Source organism: Pongo pygmaeus, chromosome 12, assembly GCF_028885625.2.
Source record: "Pongo pygmaeus isolate AG05252 chromosome 12, NHGRI_mPonPyg2-v2.0_pri, whole genome shotgun sequence".
Classification (NCBI taxonomy): Eukaryota; Metazoa; Chordata; class Mammalia; order Primates; family Hominidae; genus Pongo; species Pongo pygmaeus.
The window spans coordinates 45,311,791-45,339,525 of NC_072385.2; the positions used below are offsets into that span (position 1 = coordinate 45,311,791).

At 39.2% G+C, this 27,735-nt stretch overlaps 1 protein-coding gene and 1 long non-coding RNA gene across 4 annotated transcripts in view; one reads left to right on the forward strand and one right to left on the reverse strand.

The window, feature by feature from the left end:
* The window catches only part of LOC129026546 (immunoglobulin kappa light chain), a 412,603-nt gene that overhangs the window by 261,273 nt on the left and 123,595 nt on the right, over positions 1–27,735 (forward strand). Inside the window, exons 1-2 of one of the 3 annotated variants that reach the window (XM_054473723.1) lie at positions 5,541–5,602; positions 5,744–6,040. The exons of the other annotated variants lie outside the window; for them this stretch is intronic. Of the exons in view, the coding sequence (XP_054329698.1) occupies positions 5,548–5,602; positions 5,744–6,040 (352 nt within the window). The 5' untranslated portion in view covers positions 5,541–5,547. Of the gene's footprint in view, positions 1–5,540; positions 5,603–5,743; positions 6,041–27,735 lie in introns of those variants that run through there. 3 annotated transcript variants of the gene reach the window in all.
* On the reverse strand, positions 8,635–18,926 carry LOC134737788 (uncharacterized). Its single transcript, XR_010123037.1, has 3 exons — positions 18,732–18,926; positions 14,115–14,249; positions 8,635–9,601 (listed from the first exon to the last, which is right to left on the reverse strand). It is a non-coding gene; the product is annotated as an uncharacterized LOC134737788 (long non-coding RNA).

The window sequence follows — 27,735 nt, forward strand, 5'->3', positions numbered from 1 at the left end:
CTCTGTATTTACTATAGTTAAAAAATTAACATCTTTATTGTTAGCTCAGGAGACATTGCTTTGTTTTCTAATTTTCTGAGCAAATGTTCATACATAATCACTTTGTGATGCCATTGTTCACACATTTTAACAAATTGTGTGTGTGTGTGTGTGTGTGTGTGATCAAATTCTTGTCCTTACATGATCCTTCGTTTCCCTCAAAGTGCCCAGGGGCTGCTAAGGGGCTGAAATCTTCTCAGGGAAACAGGCTGGGGGATACCTCTGAATTCACATACTCTCTTTGCCTCACACCCCCTTCCCACCTCCTCTATGGGCACCTCTAGTGTATCTTGTGGGCATCACTGCACGGAGCACGTCAGGATGTTTTCTCCCACCTCCTACTCCGAATTCATGTTGCAAATTCATCCCCACTTCAGACATGGGCTGTCCATGCCTTGTTTCTCTTACATGCATGCCCCAGCCCATTGTTGAACCCATAGTTCTGACCCCACTCCATGAATCTTTGTGGAAAAGTCATGGTTGGCAAGTTGTGGTTATTGGAGACCAGAAGGTAAAATGGCAACTATTGAGAAGCTTGTGCATGGAGCAGACATAGGCCATTGTCAACAGAGTCTCAGCAGCTGGTGAGCCATGAAAGCTGGGCAGAGAGATCTCACATCAACCCAGTCAGAGGGGAAGTTGGGAATGAGCCATGGAGGGACTTCATCCTGTAACCACGCAGCCTCTGAGCTACATGTGCTGCTTTGTTTGATGGAAATGACCAAAAGAGGACTTATCTATGCTGAGCTCTGGTGACAAAACCTCCCTCCATTCAGGACCCAGACCCACTATCCATCTCCTAGGCATCTGCTGCTCTGTGATTCCGCAGACTCCCCTCAGGTCATTCATGATCCTCGGCAATGGGCAGCTTGCTGCTGTTGGTCCAGGGGCCACATGGAAGAGGGTCCTGAGCTTTATGACCCTCAGGCCCTGTAGTGAAGAAGGGGGCATGAGATGGAAACGAGCCACCGAAACGAGCTCACTGAAAATGAGCCACCCAGTGCTCGTTTTCAATGTTCACGTTCAATTTATTAAAGTTTAAAACTATACCTTATACTAGAAATCAAAGTTATATCTCTTTATATATAAATGTGCATCACATATTTATTCATAGATACATAGTATATACAAATATATAAATACAACTTATTTTTAAAATAATATATGTATTCAATATGTAAAGTTTGTATTAGAAATTCATATTACAAATACACATAATTTTATGTTCATTTGTGTAGCATGTGTTGTATTCCTTTTCTTTCCGAGCAGAACAGAGTCTGGCTGAGTAAAGACTTTGAGGACATTTGCTGACACTCCGTCTTTGGCTCCAGCAGGGTCCCAATCATTCAGGACAAGGGAGGACAGAGCTGATAGCAGCCAGCCCAGGAACACAGCCCCAGCCCTAAGGTCTGGGTCTCTGAGACTTTCATTCTTGCCAGGCTGGGGGATATATGCTTAATGCAGCTCCCCTGAATTTGTGAGCAGTTTCCTTCCCTGAAGCCCCTGACAGGCAGCCCTGTGGGCAGGGCCTGTGGTTCTTCCCAGGTCCTCAGCCCTGTGGCTCAGGAGAGCAGCTGCTTCCTCCACAGCCCAGGGAGAGCACCTGGAAGTTCTCAGGCACTGCCAGCGTGACCTTAGCCCTGGGCTAAGGACCCTATTCCAAATGTCTCCTCATTTATTGCAGTACCTGAAAGTCTGTCTTATTCTTAAACTCAAAGTCCACATTTCCACAATTGCTAAAGCTAGCATTTGCCACTTGGAAAATTAGAAACATGAAGTCATTGTCATTCTCAGAGTCTGGCCTCTTCCAACTCCACCAGATAAAGTTGTCCATATGTTCTCTTCTCCCCACACAACTTTACTTAGAGTTATAGTGAAATATAAAATGCAGTAAAGCTCTTACCAACAACAGCAGCACAAAAACCATTCTCCTCTTCTTTAGTGCCTAGTGCATCAACTATGTCCTGCTGGGTATGGTGAGGACAGTGAGCCTCTCCCAGCCCGGGACAGGAGCAGGGATTAAGGACACATGTGATTAGCTCCACAATGCAATGTCATTCATGTAGCCTGGGAAATAACTGGCCTTCCCATCCTAGCCTTTTAGTATGCAAATGCAAATGTTGGGTGCCAAAATGTCCTATGTACATGGGGATATGTGGGGGCAGCCATTTGCCAGGCACATGTGGGAGCAAGGAAGAAAATGGTGGGAATCGCCATGTTTGGGCAAACCTAGTTTCTATTGGCCAGCATTTGCATATCAAAGCTTGCAAGCCTGGCTCTAACAGCCAGGGCTTTCCTGCTAGAAAAGAAACTTTCTGGAGCTGCTTTAAAAGAAACAAAACCATCCTAAGGACCCCTTTTCCTCTCTATCTGCCTTAAAGAATTTCTTAATAACTCCTGTAACACTTAGGTTACAGAGACTAGGACGTGGACATCTTTTGGGGTGGGGCCATTATTCATTCCACCAACAATAAATATATTCCCCCAAATTGTCCTTCTCTAAAGTAAAATTTAAAAAATCACAAAGTATTTTTATGAAGCAAGAGAGCTGGACAAAATCTTAGACTCAGGTTCCTCTAACTTGTGAGTTTTAACTGTTGAGGTATGCTGACTTCACTGTCTTAATGTAGATTTATTATTGTGTAGGTAGTTTTAGAGGATTGTTAAATTTTGTGACCCAGTGTAAACACAACAGTATCTGAGACAGGTATCAATCAATTTATAGGTTTATTTGGCCAAAGATAAGGCTTATGGCCTGTGACACAGCCTTAGGAGGCCCTCCAAACATGTGCCCAAGGTGGCTGGATTACACATTGATTTTAAACACTTCAGGAGACACAGAAATTACAGGGAAAGACACAAATCAATACATATAAGATACAAATTAGTTTATCCTGGAAAGGTGGGATGTCGTGAAGCAGGGACTTCCAGGTCATAGGTGGCTTCAAAGCTTTCCTGATTAGCAACTGGTTGAAAGAGTTAAGCTCTGCCTAAATGGTTGAATTCATCATAAAGAAATACTTGAGTTTAGATAAGGGGGTGTGGAAGTCAAGGTTCTCATATAGATGAATCCTACGGGTAACAGACAAACTAGATGGTGAATGTTGCTTATCCAACCTTTAAAAAAATGTCAAACTCTTTAGAAAAAACATAGCAAGGGGAGAAGATTCTCTGCAGAATGTAAATTTCCCCCACAACAGGCAGCTTTGCAGGGCCACTTCAGAATATGTCAAAGAAATACTTTTAGGGTAAAATATTTAGATTTTCTTCAGGGCCTATTATCTGTCATGTTGGAATATAGTATCTTATTGCTACAAATCGTCTGTTTTGTCAGTCCAAAGATCTCTGTAGTAGTGATAATGCTGGTCAGTTGTGTCTGAACTCCAAAGGGAGGAGAGTATAATGAGGCACATCGAAACCCACCTGCCAGTCATGGCCTAACCTAGTTTTTTCAGATTTCTTTGACGTTCTCTCTGCCAAAAGAGGAGTCCATTCAGCTGGTTTGTGGCTTACAACTTAATTTTTTTTGTTTTAACACACAGAAAAAAAATCAGCATAAATTCAATCTAAAATAGATTGGTAAAAAAAATTTAGATGCTTCCTGAATATTCCTACATATCAAAGAAAGAGAAGTGTTAAGAATTCAAATGAGAAATACCCCTCATACAAAAGATGAATGATTTATTTTACTATCTTAGTTTGGGTCCACCCACAACGAGGATTCCTGTTTAGGCAGCAAATTTACACTGGGAGGAAAGGAAGAAAGTGAGAGAGAGAACAGAAGATGAATGGTAAAAGACACATCAACAACCCACCTGACTCATGATAACTGAAGGTCAACCACATATGGAAACATGGACTAAATTCCTCTGGGCTGTTCCACCTGAGAGATGAGGAAGATGGGGTATGTATACACCTCATCCTGTCCTCACTGATTGTGAGCTGTCTCTCTTATTCTCTTTCAAGCTGCTGTAACAGATTCCTTGTCACTGCGTAATTCATAAAGCACAGAAATTTATTTTCTCACACTTCAGGCAAATGGGAAATTTAGGATCAAGGCACGGGCAGGTTGATGTCCACTTTCTCTGCTTTCAAGATGATGCCTAGAGCACTGAGTCCTTCAAAGGAAGGAAGGCCGTGTCTTATCACAACAAAAGAGCAGGAGAAAGAGAGATCCCAGCCCTATCATCCCTGTTTATAGTGGCATTAATGTATTCCACTAGAGGGCTCCACCCTCATGACCTAAACACATCCCAGTAGGCCCCACCTGGCAATACTATTACACTGAGAATTAACTTTACAACAGATGGATGCTGGAGGACACAGTCAAACCATAGCACTTTCCTAAGAGATACATATTCCAGGCCATCTGGCCAGCAATGCCTGCAGACAGAGTTCTCTGCCCAAGAGCATAAAGAACATAAGACGTATACATGGCCATTGGAAGTCAGCAGAGGTACAGCAAAGAGGAAAGCCCTAGACTACAGATGGGGACTGCTACATTCATCCTGGTACAGTTAACCCTTGAATAACTTGGGTTTGAAATTTGCAGATCCACTTATATTTTCTTTTGTGCGTGTCACCTGTGAGCACGCACTCAATAAGTAGTAAATGTATATTCTCACTTTTATGATTTTCTTAATAACATTTTTTTCTTTAGTATACTTTATTGGAAGAATAGAGTATATAATATATATAATGTAAAAAAAGTGTTAATCAACTATTTATTTTATCACTAAGTCTTCCAGTCAAAAGTAATCTATTAGTACTTAACTTAGAAATGCAAAAGTTCTAGACAGGTGCAGCTCATTTAGTCTCTGGGTATTAAAGAGACCTGTCACTCTTGATAATGGTGGATCTGTGAGTGCTGCACGCATTGAAGAAACATGGTATCATCTTTGTGTATCTGAAGTAAATTGTTTGATCTTATACTCATAAGAAAAATGGCGTAACACTATTACCTAATACTTATGAATATATATAGCATCATAAAAGTAATTTTATTTTTAATTCTTTTAGAAAGGAACAATGTTAAACTCACAGAAATGTTGCAAGTATAGGACAAAGTACCCCCTTCCCTAACCGGAATCATGTGAGAGCCATTTGAAGACCTGAGAATTGTACCGTCTAACATTTACTATGTGTTTCCTACAAATGAAATATTCTCCTAAATAATCCCCATACACCAACAAAATACATTTCTCCATCGATTCCTGAGGAATATTTCAAATTGTCAGAAAATACCTAAAAAATGTTTCTCATAACCGAATAGTCCCCAGTAGAAACACATTCTCTGCAGACAAAGTTGTGCTACCCTGGTCTTACCTGGGACACCTGGGGACACTGAACCAGTGCTGAGTTACTGAGATAAGCCAGCCCTGCAGTTTTGCTGAATCTGCCCCGCCCCCTGCTCATTTGCATGTTCCCAGAGCACATCCTCCTGCCCTGAAGACATCTTAATAGGCTGGTCACACTTCATGCAGAAGTCAGACCCAGTCAGGACACAGCATGGACAAGAGGGTCCCCGCTCAGCTCCTGGGGCTGCTGCTGCTCTGGCTCCCAGGTAAGGATGGAGAACACTAGCAGTTTACTCAGCCCAGGGTGCTCAGTACTACATGGCTATTCAGAGTTCTCTTACTACATGATTAATTGTGTGGAATTTGTTTTTATGTTTTGTTTTTATGTTTTATGTTTCCAATCCCAGGTGCCAGATGTGACATCCAGATGACCCAGTCTCCATCTTCCCTGTCTGCATCTGTAGGAGACAGAGTCACCATCACTTGCAGAGCCAGTCAGGGTATTAGCAGCTGGCTAGCCTGGTATCAGCAGAAACCAGGGAAAGCCCCTAAGCCCCTGATCTATAAGGTATCTAGTTTAGAAAGTGGGATCCCATCAAGATTCAGCGGCAGTGAATCTGGGACAGAATTCACTCTCACCATCAGCAGCCTGCAGCCTGAAGATTTTGCAACTTATTACTGTCAACAGTATAATAGTTACCCTCCCACAGTGTTACACACCTGAACAAAAACCCCCAGGGAAGCAGATGTGTGAGGCTGGGCTGCCCCAGATGCTCCTCCTGATGCCTCCATCGCCTGAGAGTGTTCCTCAATGCAGCCGCACTCTGATGGTGTTGGTAGATGGGGACATGAAGTCACTTCTGCACCCTAATTCGTTTCTCTTTCTCAGCCCCAACTGCACACACATAGCAATGACTCTCCTGATTTAATAAAAACAGAGATCATGACACCTGAGGAGTCTAGTTTATGGCTTCAGTTGGACTTCATATAACAAAGAAAAAGACACTATGGATATTCAAAGCAGGAATTGTCTTAATACAGAGAATTAGAGTAAACTACTGAAGTCTAACTAAAATGTACAGATGAGTCTCTAAATGTAATGTTTTATTTGCAAAGCAGTATTTGCCAAATGGGGCATACAGGAAAACTCAGTGGTCTTCAATATGTTGGAAGAACAAAGAGAAAGTTAGCATTTTATGAAAAAGGGAAAATGTTACCTATGGCTCTTTGAGAAAGTTCATTGGCACTAGGAAGGGTTGGGAGCTGGCAAGCTCAGACTGGTAACCAATGGTGGACAAAGTGAATCCTAGAATTATATCAAGTTATCTCAGAAGTTGTTGATAAATTTGATTTCAGGTTACAATGAGCCAAAGCAGTGAAGCTTGCAGAGAATTTTGTTACTGAAATGCCAGGGATTCGGTGTAGATCCCGCAGCTCACCACACAGAAAGCCAATCACTAACACAACAAGCATTGCCAAGGAACAGGCTTTAATCAGGTGATGCAGCCGAGGAGATGGGACACCATTCTCAAATGTATCTCCCTGACCAACTGAAATTAGGGATTTATACAGCAGGGAAGAAATGTGGGAAAACAGGAATTAGGGAGGGGTAAGGAAGATGATTTGGTCAACAGGAAGCAGGAGGTCAGTTAGGCAATCATAATGGATGAAGATTTTGATGTCTTACTGTCCTGATTCAGTGATATGTAAGTTTCAGCTCCTCAATATTATCTGGGAGGCCTAATGGTTGGTTTCCTGAAAAAAGAACTAAGGTAAGACAAATGAAACTATCTTGAGTCAATTTCTGTTTATTAACAAAACCATAAACATTAGTTCCATGGAGTAATAGGGCCTATTTCAATTGCATTCTAGAAACAATATTTTGCACCCTAAGTGCCTTTCCCTCCTGGTTTCTTGGCTGTGTTGGGTATGACAAGAATAACCCAATTCCTACTATTAACGTTCACACTACAACCTTTCAATGCCAAGTATATAGTAGTCATGAAAGCTGGTATTAGAAGCAGGATTCTCTGGTGCTCCTTCAGAAAACAGAATGCATCTTCCCCTGCAGTACAGGCTATCTAACCATGTGGTCCTCAGTCCTGTTTGGAAGCTTAAGGGCAGGGGTGCTGGTGCTCTCAGCTTCCTACAGCATCTTTCCAGGTGTTTCTCATCTCTGTCCCTGTGTTTGTCTTAGGTATCAGTGGAGGATATTGAGTCATCCTTTTCTGACTTCCAAATCTCATGGGAGGCCCTCTTATTGGGCAACTCTATAGGACACAAGAGAAGTAAAAAGGGATATTTACATAAGTTAAAATGATTTTCCCCCACTGAGGCCATTTAAAAAATTATATTTAAAGCCATATGTTGAAAACTCATCCAGCTTTATTTTATTAATGCAAATTTACATTAGCAAATATTTTCAGGATTGTAAATTTGAAAGCTTAATTATTTGTCCATGGAATGATCAAACATCTCTATATTTAAATGGAGTAAACATTTTCTTGAAAATGTGTACTCACTGAAATAAAGGAATATATTCAAAATGTGTGAAGCTATGTTAGAAATTATTGGACTTAAGTTCAACCGTGCAGTTTGGTTTAGGATGTTGTTCACTCCTGTGACCTGTCACAAGAATCTTGTGTCATGTGTAGTCACTGCTGTTTAGCCTTGTCCTCAGACAATTGATACCTGTAGGCTAAAGACAAGCTCAGTGCACTACAGAGGAAACACTCAGCTGAGCCCTTCCTTAATCAGCCAGATCACTGTGAAAATGAGCATCCATGAACATGAAAACAAGTATTTTTACTGTTATCAGCCACTGAGTCGTGTATTTAACCAGTTATTAATCATTAATGCATAAATGCTTACTGATACAGCATTTACACCTCTACCTATATATACACACATGTATTTTTTCTTAAATTGGAGGTATAAATATGAATAGTAATCAAATTATGAAGTTATTAAGAGAAAATTAAAGACAAAATTAATACTAATTAGTATTTCCATAAACAATTACAATTCACCTTATTTATGGAAAAATGTGCATATATGTATATAAGATACATAGAAGTGAATATATATTTATTTGATAAAATGTTGGCTACAAATATATATAGTAATCATATTTAAGTACATTTATTATTTTATATATGCAATATATACATATTTATGAAATTATTATCTAAATTATACACATTTAAATAATTGTTGTTCATTCCATAAAAAATGCTATTCTGGACCACATACAGTTCATACTCTTACTAAAGAAAATTTCTTTTTAGCCTTTATTTTTAAAATGTTACCAAATGGTTGTCCTTACCTAAAATAATTTTCCAACCCAGTAGAGTTCCAAGGGTAGGACTAGGGTAAATTTTGACTAATGTTGGATATTAACCATAGCATCCTATGAAAGTCTCCATTATGTTCATGCCCACAGTGATAATATGCCAAATAGAGTTCTCATAACAATAGATGCTGGATGGAGTCACATCAGTGCCATTGTCAAGGAAGCCCTGGAAATGTAAAAATCCTAATCATGTGTAAACTGCAAGGCCTACATCTGATGATCACATTGCCAAGAGAACAGCCATTTAATAATATTGGTTGTTGGTTTTGACAGATCATCAGGCCTTAAAAGAAATGCAACAGGATGATTGCAGACAAAGTCATTCTGGAAGAGCTATGACTACACATTTCAAAAATGAGCCATAATAGAAAAAATAAAAAAAGCTTTCCAAGTGAATATTAATCAAACTATCATTATAAAGCATGGGGCTTTTCATAATGAGGAAGATTCAACACATGGACTTTAGTCAGTCACCTTTCCCAGCTTTCCCAGGTGGACTCATGAACCAATGTTATGGAGGTCCCCGTGAAGACTCAATAATATGAGTTTCAACTAACTGAGATGTACAGGGCTGCTGGCTCTTCTGAACACCTAATTTGCCAAGAAGAATGTCCTCTCCTAAACCCCTAACATTATACCACACATCAGGGCTCAGACTAACATGTGGTGTCAGGTGATTCTAGTGGACCTCATGTAACATGAGGAGGGTGGTGATTATTTTCCTATATATGAATTTTCCTTTCTTTTTGGTTATGTTTCTGCATAAAATATTATTTAAAGATTTTCCAAGTGCTTTTATTAGAGTCAGGAATTCTTCCATAATATGGCTCTGGATCAAGAAACTTATTGACTTCAAGAAAAGTGAAGCAAAGTGTAGCTCATGGTCTTGTCATGTGCACAGGTGCAGCTTTCCCTACAGACAAGGAAAAACCCATTATTAGTCAAGCAAAGCTGGCATACAGACCCTTGTGCTATTGAATTGCTATGCTGTCAGATGTGGTGGAGGATCTGAAACACTAACCGTGAATGGTGCTGTTACTCCCATAAACAGAATACGTATATCCTGAAAATAAGCTGTAGACTCATCATTGTTATGCCAACTGAACAGCTAGAAATACTCTATTTCTATTTTCTCAGAGCTGGGGCTGACTGGTTGATGATTCTTAATCCAAAGAGTTGACATGACAATTATACCATTAAATTGGAAGAAATAATATGATAAGCATGTGACCATTTAGAGTTAATACAATACGGGATAAGTGGTCAACACAGGGTGTTAGGGTGGGTGCTGGGGCCATAGATCTAGCCCATACAAAGCAAGAGCCAATAGAATTGATTTTACATAGTTTAGAGAGGAAGTACAGAAAATATGGAACCTAGGGGACCTTCTGGAATGTTTCTGTTTATTGCCATTTCCACTGGTAAAACTCAGAGAAGATTTCAACAGTCATCAGGATGAAGTTCTAGGGATCACAGTCATGTGAAGCATTCCCTGCACTTGGACGGCCAGTGAGGCGAAGGGAAGATGAAATGTATAGTGGGATATGGAGGGGTAAACACCAAGGACAGCCTCCTGGTCAGCTTAAATGTTGAAAAGTGTATTTATTTTTTCTCTGTAGTTTTATCACTGAATCAGTTGGATCTGAGAAAAGCCATTATGTCTGGTTAGGCAGAAAGGTGTTTACTATCATGAATGAAATGGATTGAAAACATTTGGGGAAACCGGAGTGGCAGCTCAGGCAACTCCAAGTACTCCTTTTCCTATTCCTTGACCCTTACCATCCCCGTGTTTTCCACAGTGAAGGAAGATACTCTCATTTTGATAGAAACCTAGCAAGTGAAGATATTGTGCCCACAGGACTATGCTGCCTGGCTGTGACCCAGACCAGGAAAATGACCACATTTGAGTGAGATCAGGCATTTCCTCTCCCTCATCTCAGTCCAAAACCACTCTGTAGTAACATATCTGATGGGCAGCCAGAGAAAGGGTTCAGATCTCTAGTAGCTGATAGCAGAGCTGCTGTCCTTCCAGGGGCAGTAGTGAGAAGAGCTGGTCTCTTTTCTACAGGAGACAGCTTGAATGTGGAGTCTCAGGCAGCAGGAGCTCCTCCCCAGCCTGCACCAGTGGTGCCATTCTTGGAATTGTTCTAGAGGCTTTGCCTGGAGCCTGTTCCTTAAGGCTTTTCAACAATTTGCAAGGAATTTAATATCATCTAGTAAATCCTTTTATGCTTCATGGATTTGACATTTGCAACAGGGAATATACACAGTCCACAGGGATATAATTCACAGCCTCCTTTTTTCTTGCTAAATATAATGCTTTCCAGGTGGACCTGCCAGAGGAAGCCAATGTGAACAACAATCCATGTCACCAAAATGCAAGACAAATAAGCTTGGGAAAGCCACTGGGTTCTCACCTAGCTGCACTGTGCCCTGTTACAAAATGGGAGAGTGTAAAACTCTTAGCTCCACCATCAGAGAGATGGTGAAGTGTGACCTTCTCAGCATAGTAAGTCAGTATTTATAGACATTCAAATACTAACACCTTTAACACCAAAATACAGGCAAAAGTAGAAGAGAAGGTAAATTGGACTACGTAAAAATTTAAAATGTACACCAAATGACATAATCAACACAATGAAAATGCCACATGTGGAATAGAAGAAAATATTTGTAAATCATATCTGAGTTGGGTTAATAATATCTATTATATAAAAATAATATCTATTATATAAATAACAGATATATAATAAGAATATCTATTATATAAATAACAGATATATAATAAGAATATCTATTATATAAATAACAGATATATAATAAGAATATCTATTATATAAATAACAGATATATAATAAGAATATCTATTATATAAATGACAGATAAATAAGAATATCTATTATATAAATAACAGATATATAATAAGAATATCTATTATATAAATAACAGATATATAATAAGAATATCTATTATATAAATAACAGATATATAATATCTATTATATAAATAACAGATATATAATATCTATTATATAAATAACAGATATATAATAAGAATATCTATTATATAAATAACAGATATATAATAAGAATATCTATTATATAAATAACAGATATATAATAATGTCCATTATATAAATAACAGATATATAATAATATCCATTATATAAATAACAGACATATAATAATATCCATTATATAAATAACAGACATATAATAATATCCATTATATAAATAACAGATATATAATAATATCCATTATATAAATAACAGATATATAATAATATCCATTATATAAATAACAGATATATAATAATATCCATTATATAAATAACAGATATATAATAATATCTATTATATAAATAACAGATATATAATAATATCTATTATATAAATAACAGTTATATAATAATATCTATTATATAAATAATAGTTATATAATAATATCTATTATATAAATAATAGTTATATAATAATATCTATTATATAAATAATAGTTAAATAATAATAATATCTATTATATAAACAATAGATCTATAATAATAATATCTATTTTATAGATAATAGATAGATATATAATAATAATATCTATTTTATAGATAATAGATATATAATATCTATTTTATGGATAATAGATATATAATATCTATTTTATAGATAATAGATATATAATATCTATTTTATAGATAATAGATATATAATATCTATTTTATAGATAATAGATACATAATAATATCTAGTATATAGATAATCGATACATAATAATATCTAGTATATAGATAATCGATACGTAATAATATCTAGTATATAGATAATCGATACGTAATAATATCTAGTATATAGATAATCGATACGTAATAATATCTAGTATGTAGATAATCGATACGTAATAATATCTAGTATGTAGATAATCGATACGTAATAATATCTAGTATGTAGATAATCGATACGTAATAATATCTAGTATGTAGATAATCGATACGTAATAATATCTAGTATGTAGATAATCGATACGTAATAATATCTAGTATGTAGATAATCGATACGTAATAATATCTAGTATATAGATAATCGATACGTAATAATATCTAGTATATAGATAATCGATACGTAATAATATCTAGTATATAGATAATAGTAATAATATCTAGTATATAGATAACAGATAATAGTAATATCTAGTATATAGATAATAGATATATAATAATAATATCTATTATATAGATATATAATAATAATATCCATTATATAGATATAATAATAATATCCATTATATAGATATATAATAATATCCATTATATAGATATAATAACAATATCCATTATATAGCTATAATAACAATATCCATTATATAGCTATAATAACAATATCCATTATATAGCTATAATAACAATATCCATTATATAGCTATAATAACAATATCCATTATATAGCTATAATAACAATATCCATTATATAGATATAATAATAATATCCATTATATAGATATAATAATAATATCCATTATATAGATATAATAATAATATCCATTATATAGATATAATAGTATCCATTATATAGATATAATAATATCCATTATATAGATATAATAATAATATCCATTATATAGATATAATAATAATATCCATTATATAGATATAATAATAATATCCATTATATAGATATAATAATAATATCCATTATATAGGTATAATAATAATATCCATTATATAGGTATAATAATAATATCCATTATATAGATAATAGATATATAGTAATAATATCCATTATATAGATAATAGATATATAGTAATAATATCCATTATATAGATAATAGATATATAGTAATAATATCCATTATATAGATAATAGATATATAGTAATAATATCCATTATATAGATAATAGATATATAGTAATAATATCCATTATATAGATAATAGATATATAGTAATAATATCCATTATATAGATAATATATAGTAATAATATCCATTATATAGATAATAGATATATAGTAATAATATCCATTATATAGATAATAGATATATAGTAATAATATCCATTATATAGATAATAGATATATAGTAATAATATCCATTATATAGATAATAGATATATAGTAATAATATCCATTATATAGATAATAGATATATAGTAATAATATCCATTATATAGATAATAGATATATAGTAATAATATCTATTACATAGATAATAGATATATAGTAATAATATCTATTACATAGATAATAGATATATAGTAATAATATCTATTATATAAAAATAAGTCCTACATGTCAATATTAAAATAAAATACATGATTAAAAATGAGGGAAGTACATGAATAGACATTTCTCTAAACAAGATTCTTTAGGGCTAATTAGCTAAGTAACACAGGAAACGATGCTTAATATTATTAATCCTTAGAAAAATAAAAACAAAACCCACCTCACACCTATTACGATGTTTTTTTCCAACAGAGAATGACCAGTCTTGGTGAGAATTTAGGGAACTGGAACTCCTGTGGATATTGTCGTGGTGATGTAAATGGCCCACCTGCTGTGGGAAGCCATATGACGATTCCTCGAAGAATTAAAAATAGAAATACTATATAATTCAGCAATTCTACTTTTGGACATACCCAAGTAATTGAAAACATTAACTTAAGGAGATATTTGTATACCCACATTCAGAACTGAATTATTTACAATAGCCAAAATGTAGAAGCAACTCAAATCTTCATAAAGGAGGGAACTGGTAATCCAAATGTGGTATATGCATACAATAGCATATTGTAACTTTAAAAAGGGAAATTAGCTTTAAAAAGAGAAATTCTGACATATACTACAACATGGATGAAACTACAGGACATTACACTAAGCGAAATAAGCCATTCACAAAAATATTACCAAGTTATGATTTCACTACGCTATTTGCAGAAGAGGTTCCATTTTGTCTTGAATCAACCTAGTCCCCGTCCCTTTCTTGCTTGTAGTTTTCAAGAATAACTGTAGAATGTTCTGGAAATGTAACAGTCTGAGATAAAGCAAGGTTGGTGAGAAAAACATTGGCCAGACACAGCAAGATTGACTCCATTTCTGTTCCTCCAACACTCTAGCCCAGTGTGTCATGTGATTCTAAGACATAAAACCCAGGGTGGGCTGCATTCCAGGGTCCCTCAGCTGCAGTCCTTGTGGGGTATGCACAGTCTAGAGTCAATCAGGCCCAGGCAGCTTTGTGCTCTCTGTGGCTGACTCTGTAAGTAGTAATCCACTTCATGTAATTGGTTGTGCATGGGTGTTCTGTCTCACTAGATTTGAGTAAGTTCACAACCAGTGCACGGCAAATATTCTTGGCAAAACTGATGCAGTGAGAAGGTTGGATTTGAGGGATCCATGGCTTATGGTGAAGTTAGAGGAAAAATACTTTCCAGTACCTGACCCAGGACAGAGACATCAGCCTGCGGATGCAAGGCCTGGACATGCAGATGGATGTTTAATGCAGAGGAAGAATAAATGGGACATTTGTCCTCCCCCCCATTAATATGGATCAGCTGGCTGACTGAATTGAGACAGAGAGAAAAGAATGTGGAAATAGGAATGGGGTTCACAATTTCCTAGTTGTTAGACACATATGATTGCTCATGCCTGGGGCCAGATAGCTCAGGACATGGGTACTCAAATGGACCCTGAGTCACCCAAGAGGAAGCAGGAAAGATATTCTCAGTGGTCTTTGAAGTATCTGAGAAGAAACCAAAAGGAACAACAAGGGCCTTCACAGAAAAGGAGGCTCACTCTCTAAAGAAGAGACATGGAAAACGGCCAGGGAAGTCTTACGCAGCCAGTTGGTGTGTTTGTGTGATTAAGCCACATTGCAGACCCAAATGTCTTTGCCTGAATGGCACAACTAGGAATAGGGCCAAGGTCTCCACCAGAGGCTAGTGGCCCTATATTTCTGTCAAGATAAAAGGAGAAAAGAAAGGAATTAAGACTTTACTTGGATTTTTGTATGAAGGAATCCACATGACAATATTTCCAGGTCCCCTCAGAGAAACTTAAACTGATGACATCAGAAGGTTTCAGGACAAATGCAGAGCCCATGGTGAGTATGTGCTTGTGTGCTGATCTGCATGTGGACCATTCCCTTTGGGCCATGTTGGGTGCTAGTGACCACGGTTCTCACTGCAGAGTGCAACACAGGTACTGACATCTTGCTGCTGTGCCACACAACATCACTGCTGCCTGAGGGGCTATCTGCACTCATAGGTAAGTATTCAAGGCACGACAGTGGGGCATATCCACTCCTGCCTGCCACCTAAGCTTCTCAAGTCCCAGAGCATTATTCAGCCAAAGCAGGACTGCATATTAAATGAAGAGCAGGACACTACCTAGTTAATTTAATAGTTGCTACAAAAAGATTAAAATGTCACAACCTGCCCTGTCATGATGGAACGACCCAGTTAGGCACACCAAAAATATACCGGGGGCATGAGGGTCATGGAGACTAATGATGGACTGTTGAACACTGAATGCCAAGGCCACCTAAACAGGAAACCAAGCAAGTATCCCAGATATAGTTAATCATTGATGGCCCTGGTGGCACCCACTAATAAAAAGGAGACCCAAAAGCTGGTAGGCCTCTGTGGGTACTGGGAGCAGTATAAACCTTGCCTGGGTGTTCTTTTGGTCACCTTAGTCAAAATCATGAACAAAGCTGCCATCCTTGAACAGAGCCCTTTGCAATGGTAGCCTTGGAATCTGTTCAACAAGGCATGTCTGAGGCACTTCTTTAAGACCTTTAGTTCCTGCTTGCTCAATGGAAATCCAGGTGTCCACTATTTCTATGCATGCTGACTGGAGTCTGTGGCAATGCAAAATTGTCACTGGGTGCACCAGACTCAGATTTTGGACACAAAAGTTTCCTGAAGCAGCCACCAGTTGTGCCTCTTTTGAATGGCAACTCCTCGCTTGCTGTAGGAAAATGACAGGGGCTGAGTATCTCAGAGCCAGAGCACCAGGTGTGACACTGCTACCTTAACTACAGATTCTCACTTTGGTGCCTACAAACACAATTAATAAAACTGGACAGGCCCAACAGATCCAAAACACTAAATGGAAATGATACAGTCAGAATCAGCCCTAACCAGGATCCCACAGGACCCATGTGCCCCATGAACAAATGGCAAGCTTGCTAGAAGGGAACAAATGACCCATAGGGGACAATTTAGTTTCCCCTTTGGTAACATAGAGCCAAAGACTCAGAGACATGCCTATGTCAGTATGGCATGGGGCCCTGATGATTGTACAAAACACATGCCAGTGGGTCCACTGGGTGCGGTCACCATCTAGCCAGTGGATGGCATCTTTTGACTGACACTGAACATGGCCACTCTGCCTAATGGGACAAACTACATGCAATGATAGTAGCCATACAGGCTGCCCCTAACACTATATTTTGCTCCATTTCCACTAAATCATGGACCATTGCCAACAACCCAACTGTCTGGTCAGGAAAATAGCAACTGAGTGACTGAACTATTAAAGGATCCCCTGTGCAGGGAAAAGGACTATGGCCACAATTTGCTTCCTGGACAGCTAAATATATGTCACTCTATTAGATACTGGGGCTACCATGGCCACCCTTGATAGGAATTTATATCCTGTTTTTGGATATTCCATGAGAGTTCACTCTGATCAAGAAACAGCCTCACTGCACAATCAACATGACAATGGGTACATTCTTCTGGAGCATAATGGACATTCCATGCAATTACCAACCCCGAACACTGCCCACTGTGCCTGGATAAACACCTCAGGTATCCTAGAAATACAAGTGGAGGTGATCCTGAAACAGGCGCAATGGCTGCAGACAATGGGGCATCTGAAAGATCCCCCTTTCACCTCTTTAGCCTCTTACTTTCTTGATCATGGGATCCTGGACTATGTCACTGCTTTGGGGGTCTTATCTTCCTGTCAGTGGTAGTAGCTTTCTTTGGCCCAATGAAATGTACTCTCATTATGGCTTAACAATCTGCACTGAGATTGTGTAACTCAAGGTGCGTCATCAATCCGAAAAGATAAACCTCCGCCTCCAGTTCGGAGGAAGTTGGTGGGCATATGAAATATGCTAGTTTTGCTAAGGGGGATGTCTAGGTGATGGGGTAACTGCAAGACAGCTCTCCAATGACCGTGGACTGACTTAGTTCTCTCCACTTTCTTGCTTATTTTATGAGTTCTCAAGAATAGTTGTAGAATGTGCTGGAATTGTAATATCCTGAGATAGAGAAGAACCGGACAGAACAATCTACCTGTGCTCTATAGGAATTTCCAGTAGAATAGAATGTCCTTTAGCATGTTAACCCTGTGTGTCTTGTTATCCCAGGATATAAAACCCAGAGTGGCTGTTTTCCCTGGTTCCTGAGCTGTGGTGCAAGGGGGGTACACACAGCCAACTCCATCAGCTCCACATAGCTTTCCTGTGCCTTGAGGGACTGACCTATAATAAGTCCAAGACTTTTGTGTTCCCTTGCTGCTTATCTGTAAATAATAAACCCACTTCATGTAACTTGCTGTGTGGGGGTGTTCTGTTCCCCACCCTGAAGTATGTTGGTAACCAGTGCTCGGTGAACCTGCTTCGAAGATGTCATTGACGTTGAGACAGAGCTGGAATGGTGGTTGCTGGCGGTAGGGATAGAGAAAATGAGGGGAATATTGTTTAAGGGGTATAGATATTAATTTTTATAAGATGAAAAGATTTCTGGGGATTATATCAGTAATAATAGGAGAACATGTGAATATACTTAATGCCACTACACTGCACTCTTAAATATGGTTAAGATAGACAATTTTATGTTCTCTGTATTTACTACAAATAATTAACATCTTTATTATCATACTGCTAGCTCAGAAGACACTGCTTTATTTCCTAATTTTCTTAGTAAATGTTCATAAATAATCACTTTGTGATGCCATTGTTCACAAAGTGTGTGTGTGTGTGTGTGTGTGTGTTTTGTAGACATGTGGTCTCTCTATCTTGCCCAGACTGGCATCAAATTCTTGGTCTTACCTGATCCTTCCTTCTCAGTTTCTCAAAGTGCTGAAATTACAGGTGTGAGCCCAATCACCTGGAGATAAGAAACAATTTATAAGACATTTCATAGGGGACTTCTTCAAAACATATACTCCATTGCAGCCACCTCCAAAGCCAATCTTCTAAGCCATGTTTCTGTACACAAGTGCACTTCTCCCTCTGTGACGTCACATCCCCTCAGCATGAAGTCACACAGACACATAGGAGAACAAGGCAAGGAGTCAACCCAACTTTATGAGTGGAAATCACTGCAAAGATCTGGCATTAATAGGGTTTAGGTGTTGCAGCGCTTCCCCACTGCTGCACACCCTCTGATTTCTCTTCCTGGATTGTTTTCTTCACTGTTTTCTAACATTTAATGCTAAAGCTGAGATTAGAAGGTTTTTATCCTGAGTCTAGTTGAATGCTATTTCACTCAAAATGTATTGCCTTAAGGAATATAAAAATAAATATTGAATAATGCCTGTTACTACTACCAACCCTTTATATCTCCTGTTATCATCCTAAATATCATGACTTAGGGAAAGTGTTTAAAAGGGGGTTTAGACAATATTGATCCTGTTTTCAATATCCTGATACAAGTCAAGCATCCACAAAAGTCAAGAAAATTGTAAGGAAAACATGACTTAATGATCATTAGCCATTCTGGTCACTGCTGAGTGATGATTAAGAAAAAGTCTTAAAAAACAAGCAGCTGAAACGTTGAGAACTCTCATGAATTTGATGGTGAGAGGCAGCATTTGATGTGGCAGTGAGACAGTGGAAACAGCGGAGAGGCAAGACAAGAGACAGCAAGAGATGGCATTTTGTGAGAAGACGGACATAGCGATCAGCAATGGGCAAGACAACTATTGGAGAAATGACAAGACAGCGATCAGTGAGAGAGGGCGAGAGGGTGATCAGTGCTACAGCGATCAAAGCTACAGAGTTGCTAACATTGCAGAGCTGTTAACACTAGCCAAAGCCTGTTTTAAGAGCCATCATCTTTCCTGACAGGCTGTGGAGCCCTGGGGAGGGGCAAGCGGCCACAGAGCCACTCCTTCATGCAGGCCAGCCGCTCTGTGCTCCAGTTCCCCTGTGGGAGCCCAACCCACCCAAGCTGGGGAGCCTGGAGAGATCGTCAAGCAGGCCTCACATTAGAGACTGCTTGGTACCATTTTGGTTCCTGCACACCTATAAGTGTCCCCTCTGCCCACCTGCCCTATATCAGATGATCCAGGGATCATCTTTGGCCTTTGGTAGTCCATTTGAAGTCCCCCATAGCACACCTGACTACATCCTCATTGCTCTTTCTCTTAGTCATTTCTCCTCTAATGCCATTTTATTTATCCATCAGCCATTTTATCTTATTTTCTGCCCTGATATATGTGTTTGCTCTGCAATTTTGGCTTTGGTTCCCTGCTAATTATGTTTGTACAATTGTTTAAGGCAGGACACTTGGATGTAAGAATTCTCCTGTTCTGTTGACCGTAGGAAGCCAGAGTCACATTATTCCATGACCCCAACCAGGCCTTTGGGGCTCACTATTGGCCACCCAGCTGAGGCTCCAGGATTTTCTGCATTGTTCAGCCTCTGGAGACTCAGGGTTTCCTGGCATTTGGTGTGGGGACACTCTTAGGCTGATACTCGGGTACTCTGGCTTTTCAGCATTTGGTATTGCTGGCCACTCCCTGAATGCTCCAGGGTTTTCAGCCTTGACATTCCTCCTAGGACTGTAGATTGGAGGCTCACCCTATGGGAATCTTGATTTGTCTTTTCTTGGTTTCTGCCCTAAAGTTATCATTTTCCATAACAGCACTTTGTTTTCTTTTTTCACTTTATTTACACTTTTCCTTCTACACTTTACTTAATAACAATACTACTTTAAGGCCAGGTGTGGTGGCTCATGCCTGTAATCCCAGCACTTTGGGAGGCTGAGGTGGACGGATCACTTGAGATCAGGAGTTCAAAACCAGCCTGGCCAAAACAGTGAAACCATGTCTTTACTAAAAATACGAAAAAATGAGCCAGGCGTGGTGGCGAGCACATTTAATCCCAGCTACTTGAGTGGCTGAGGCATGAGAATCACTTGAACCTGGGAGGCAAAGGTTGCAGTGAACCGAGATCCCACCACTGCACTCAAGACTGGGTGACAGAGTGTCACCCTGTCTCAAAAAATAATAATAATAAATAAAAATTTAAAAATCAAAATACTGCTCTAGTCATATTTTGTCCACTAAGAAATGCTTACAATTCACTTTCATAATGTCTTGCTACCTCTACTTACACCTTCTATGCAGGAAGTGGAAATCTGAGATGAGAACAATGAAGGCCCAGTCACCTTCCCTCTTGTTAGACTTAGACAAACTTCTGTGTCCAGTATAAATCCTTGTTAGACATGGGGACAATGGCAAGCATCACAGAGAACTTGCCACTAGAGTGTCTATTAGGCTATTGGAGCAAATTCAAATTCAGCTTAGAGAAAAATAAACTCATTTTCTATCACAACATTGCCTGGGTTCAACACAAATTAGAAAACCAAGAGACTTGTCTTAAACATGTTTCCATACATTATAATGCTATTTTACAATTAGACTTATTCTGTTAAAAAGAAGAAAAATGGTCTCTTGTGTACGTGCTTTTATGGCCCTTGACTCCCTCCTGTTATTTCCAGGCACTAGGAAGCCACACCTGGAGGATTCCCTCCTTGCTCTTCTCCCTAGATGGCCTACATGGCCTCCCTGGAGTTTCCTCTGTCCCCCAGTTCTGAGGGAGGTCTGACCAGTTCTGTAACATAGGGTTTAACTTTAAGGTAATAAAGAACCCCTCCCCCTTAACCAACTAGCCCCGGCCTATACTCCTTGCTGTGAAACCTTAAACCCTTGTGAGTCACTCTTAAACATGGCCTCTAAGGTTTACAACAATAGGGACAGGACAAAAGAGGTGGAGATAATAAAAAGAAATAGCCACAAACACAATTATCAGCAGCTGCTTTAAAACCCTGCCACCTCAGGGTTGCCCATCCCAAGAAAGTGTTACAAGATCAGTGTCTAGGATGCCCAGATGAGAGCCTCCAATGTATCAGCCCTTCAGCCAGAATCAGTGTGCCTACTATTAATATAAGCAAAAGGGACACTGGCAATAAGAATGTCTTAAGTGTCCCTGGTGGGAGAGGAAATGGCTCCCCGTCAATACTAGAACTAACCTTCTTTCACTAGCCCCAACCAGCTGCCTTGCTCTAGCGAAGTTGATAGATGACTCCGATGACTGGAGGAACACCAGGGTCCTGAGTCTCGCGACGATTTATATAAAGTGACACCAACACACGTGGAGTGGTTTTAAGGAGTGGAGAGTTTAATAGGCAAGAAAGAAGGAAGAAGCTCCCCTACACAGAGACAGAGAAAGAATGCCTCCAAGCAGAGACAGGAAACCCCAAGTGTGGCCGAAAACAGCCAGTTAGACGGAGAGGCTGGAGGAGGTGGTGTCTGATTTGCATAGGGCCCAGGGGATTGTTTTGACCAGGTATGTCATTCACATAGCTGCAAAAACCCGGCCCTCCCACCCTAGCCTTTTAATATGCAAATGCAGGGCGCAGTGATGTTCTACACACATTTGAATTTGTGGAGGTGGCCATGTGGCCAGTCATAAGTGGGGACAAGGAGAAGACTGCAGGAATCTCCCTGTTTGGGTGGACCCAGTTTCTAATGGTCTGTATTTGCATATCAAAGCTTGCCGGCCTGGCTGTAAGAGCTGGGGCTTTCCTTCCAGACAAGAAACATTTCTGGAGCTGCTTTAAAAAAAACAAAAACATCCCAAGGACCCCTTTTCCTCTCTATCTGCCTAAAATAATTTCTTAATAACTCCTATAACAAAATTATCAGGAGTCCCAGACCCTTAACCTGATGGAGAGCTTTTGTACTGGCAGACAAGTGGCCAGTCGAACATCTTTCTGGTGTCTCTATTGCTGAGTGAGCTCTCTAGTGGCTCATGAACTCTGGGGTCCCCCTTTGAGCAATGTGGCCCACCCCCTTCCTTCCTTATTTGATGTTTTGGTATCCCCTTCCCTACCTCTTCCTGTCTTTCATACCTATTGGGGCAAACAAAGTTTAGCCAGGTAGACAGGTCTTGGGTTTGTAAATAACTTGGATCCAGCTGTTTTGTATAAGTCACTTAGTTTGTGAGATATGTTTTGTGTCTACCATGCTATCAAATTGGCTTATAAATAAAAGACCACTCATAAATTAAACAAATAAGACTAGTCTATACCTGTTAGTTTGAAGAGAATGTTGTCTTTTCTAAAATTTAACTTTAAGATTTGTACTAAGGCAAGCCACTAATGTCGGTAGGCTTTAAAATGGTTAAAATGACTTTAACTAGTGAGCTTTTTGTATAGTTAAAATCATAAAATCGTAGAATGGTTTTCATCTATATAATGCCAATGAAGCAGCCTCCTTGTCTGGGGTAAATACCAAGGTTCTTGCTCTCACGGCCAAGGAGATCAAGGTCACGGACACATGCATGCGTGCGCACACACACAAACACACACACACACACACACAGAGTGAGTTTGGAGCAAGAGTTTAATAGCAAAAAGAAAAGAATAGCCCTCCATCACAGAGAGGGTCTCAAGCAGGCTGCCAAGCTGTAGTAAAAATGTCAGGGTTTGTATAAATAGACTAATGAGGAGGAGTGTCTTATCTTCCCAAGACCTGAAGATTCAGTTGGGACCAGTTGTTCTATCTGTATAGAGCAGAGTTGTCTATTAGCTTTTACTCTTAGCCTGTGTTTCTTTGTTTTACTTATCTGGGAGGATGAGTTTCTGTGTGTGTTTCCAGACATCTTGCAGCTCTAGGCATTCCCCCAGTCTGCTTTTAGCTTCCCAATCTTAGTGTGCCTAAAGGGAAAGGAATATGCTTATTAAGGCCCCCTGATTTACAGGGGCCCATTGTATAAATGTGAAGCTTGGTGATTACCCAGGAGACTCCCCCACTTTCCTTCTGTGCCCCAGCTGTCTAATCTGTGTTTTACAGCCTGAACTTTCAGCCTCCCTTTTGTTGAAAAAGAAATGATTTCTTGGAGCGGCATGACTTTAGAAAGGGGGGTTATTTTTCAGCTGCTTTCCATTAGAAGGAAAGTTTTCTGCCGGGGCTCGCTTTACCCTAATTGTCCACCTAAATAATTTCTTTCTGCCTCCTACAACACCAATGTCTAGTGGGCAGCTTATAATTTCTTGCTTCCTAGGTATATATCAAATGTGTCAAACAAATGCAATCTTTACTGGGAAAATAATTTTTGTCTAATTTGGAAGTTATTAAAAGAGAGGTTCAAAATATGAGGAAACCAGTAAATAGAGATATGAGGAGAGTTACAGGTGGAAGAAGTATACTTTTTCAGGGAGGGATATAAAGAAACAGTAACTTTTATGAAAAAGGATCTTGCATGATAAATTCTTGTCCTAGAGTAAAATGACTAATTATCTAAGAAAGGTATAGTATAGGTGAAGTTAGAAAGTTCAGGCATGTTATAGGGAGCCTGTGTAAGTCAAGGTAAGGTTTGTGAACGGGAATTTATGAAAGAAATTTTGTGCATGATTAAGCCTGCTGTAATTGAAGAAAAATTGTTTGTGGTAGACTTTCTAGAAAATGGTCTGCATATTGAAACTGGGTTTTTTTAAATTATTGATTTGCTAAATTACAGAAATTTTGTTTTTGAGGCTGGATGTAGTGGCTTGTTCCTGTAATTCCAGTACTTTGGGAGGCCGAGATGGGTGGATCACTTGAGGTCAGGAGTTCAAGACCAGCCTGGTCAACATGGTAAAACCCCACCTCTACTACAAATACAAAAATTAGCCAGAAGCAGTGGTACATACCTGTAATCCCAGCTACTTGGGAGGCTAAGGCAGGAGAATGACTGGAACCTGGGAGGCAGAGGTTGCAGTGAGCCAAGATCGCACCACTGCACTCCAGCCTGGGTGACAGAGTGAGACTCCATCTCAAAAAAAAGAGAAAATTTTGATTTTGATATGATAATGAGATTCTTTTAAAACTTCTGAGATTCATGTCTTAGAATTTCAACTGTTGTGTTTTGCTTTCAGCTTGTTCTCCCTTTAAAAAGGCATGGGATCATTGATGTCTCCTTTAGCTCCTTCATCAGCTCCTGTGACTTTTTCAGCTCCAGTTCTGACTGTTGTTGCGGGCTTGATGCTAAAGTGTTTTGTCTTAGAGGTCTGTGGAAGCAATGTTTTCCCCCAACATAGTATTATTCTATGCACTTAATGTTTCTTAACATATATAACCTTATTTGGGGCTTTATTTTTTTTATTTTTATACTGCTTTAAAATATGTGTTTTTCTAGATGGAGTCTCACTCTGTCGTCCAGGCTGGAGTGGAGTGGTGTGATCTTGGCTCACTGCAACCTCTGCCTCCGGGGTTCAAGTGATTCTCCTGCCTCAGCCTCCCAAATAGCTGGGACTACAGGCACGTGCCACCATGCCCGGATAATTTTTTTGTACTTTTAGTAGAGATAGGGTTCCACCATGTTAGCCAGGATGGTCTCAATCTCCTGACCTCTTGATCTGCCCTCTTAAGGGCTAATGAGTGCCTTCCCACCTCTATTCTGTCTGGCCTAGAATATTTAATTGGCTATAAATCTTTTGATTCCAAGCCCCTTGTCCAAAGGAACCATCCAAGAAACCTAAAAAAGTCTAATTCAGGCCATGGTGGGAAACAGGGAGTCAGACACACTTCGCTCTACCTGTATGTGAAATGTAGGCCAGATCCAAAAGACCTTTTAAAATTATGAAAATAAAACAGTGCCCTTTTCCACAGAAGAAAAAAATAACTTCTTTGTTCAACCAGAAGACTTAGCCTTACTAAAAGCTTAAAAAGAAGAAACCGACTGGGTGCAGTGGCTCATGCCTAAAATCTCAACCCTTTGGGAGGCTGATGTGGGTGGATCACTTGAGGCCAGGAATTCAAAACCAGCCTTGCCAACATAGTGAAACCACATCTCTACTAAAATTACAAAAAATTACCTGGGCACAGTGCTACATGTCTGTAATCCCAGCTACTCAGGAGGCTGGGACATGAAAATAACTTGAAACTGGGAGGCAGAGGTTGCAATGAGCCCAGCCAAGATTGTGCCACTGCACTCCAGCCTGGGCAACAGAGTGAGGCTCTATCTTGAAAAAAAAAAAGGATCCCCAATAATTAATTATAACAAAAATAAAGGGGCCCTTATCAGATATTCTTAATTACTCCAACTACTGTTAGGCTTCAGGAAGTCACTAGTTGGGTACAGCTGTCCAGGATTAAATCTGTTTCTTACAAGGTCCTGCAGGCACAAAAGGTGGATACCACAACCTCTATTTATAAAACACAGAAAACTTAAGGCTGTTGCTTTGCAAACACATAGATTAATAATGTGGTTCTGTGGGTGGACATAAGTGCATTAATTTTTCTCTCTCTTCCAAGTATAATTTTCTTGTTTAACCTCCTAGTAAAGTTTGTATCTCCTAAATTTCGTGTAAAGAAGATACAGTCTGTCACAAGGCTTCCAATCCATTCTGTCTTCTGACCCCACAAATGAAAGCATCCTGCCATTGGGCCCCTTAGTTCAGGTACCAAAGATTTTTACTCCTCAAAGGCTAGGGAAGGCCTGCACCCATAAAGCCAGCAGGAAGCACTTACAGAAAATGGACTCTGCTCTTCTGAAGTCCTCCTAAGATTAAGGAGGAGTATCTAATCTCTGAGGGGCAATGAGGTAGGAGGTAGGTGGGACCAGATTGAAGAGTGGCTGACACAAGGAAGAGACACTGGAAGCACCTGTCAATGCCCACCATTGCCATATCAGTTTATCATTGCCATGGCAACATCTGAAAGTTACTGCCCATTTTCTAGTTATTTCTGAATAACCCACTCCTTAATTAGCATGTCATTAAAAGCGGGGATAAATATGACTGCAAAACCGCCCCTACGCTGCTCTTGGCACACGGCCTATGGGGTAGCTCTGTTCCACAAGAACAGTCACAGAGCTGTAACAGTGCCACCTGAGTAACGCTGTTTTCTTCTACCACCAGCTTACGCTGCATTCCTTCCTGAGTGAAGCCAAGAACCTGCCCTGCACTACTTTTGTCAAGTTAGTTGACGTAAAATTACTCATAATATCCTCTCTTTATTTTTTTACTCTTATAGGCTGTGTAATGACTTTCTCCTTTCCATTTACGATATCGTGTTTTGTGTCCTTTTTCTTTCCCTCTTCTTCATACACCCTTCATCAAGTAGTCACAGGCTTCAATTCACTTCTTTCTTGGTGGAAGTATGGCTCATGAGAAATGCTGATTCTTCTGAGTATGAGGCCATTCACCATTTTTATGTGTAATACTGTGGAAAGTACTGTGACATAAGCCTCTGCTTCACAAACTGATTACTGTCAAACATCATCTCCCAACCAATACAGAGTTTTTCTGTCCCTCACTGGCATAATTCACATAGGAGTAGAAATCTCAAGTTTGAAGTGTGGATTTGGACTTTACCACTTGGTGTATTCAAGAAGATGAATAATATTAATACATCAGTAGGGCCAGGCACAGTGGCTCAAGCCTGTAATCCCATCACTTTGGGAGGCTGAGGCGGGCAGATCACTTGAGGTCAGGAGTTCAACACCAGCCTGGCCAACATGGCAAAACTCCATCTCTACTAAAAATACAAAAATTAGCCAGGTGTGGTGGCACATGCCTGTAATCCCAGCTACTTGGGAGGCTGATGCAGGAGAATGGCTTGAACCAGGGAGATGGAGGTTGCAGTGAGCCAAGATTGTGCCACTGCACACCAGTCTGGGTGACAGAGCAATACTCTATAAACAACAACAAAAAAATCAGTAGATTTGAATTTTAAACATCCTTTGACAAGAAATTCATCATTCTTTCTGTCTAAAATAATGTAATGTTTCTTTCGGGAATGAGCCTGGTTTGATGCCTCTCTCCCCAACATGATACAAGTGC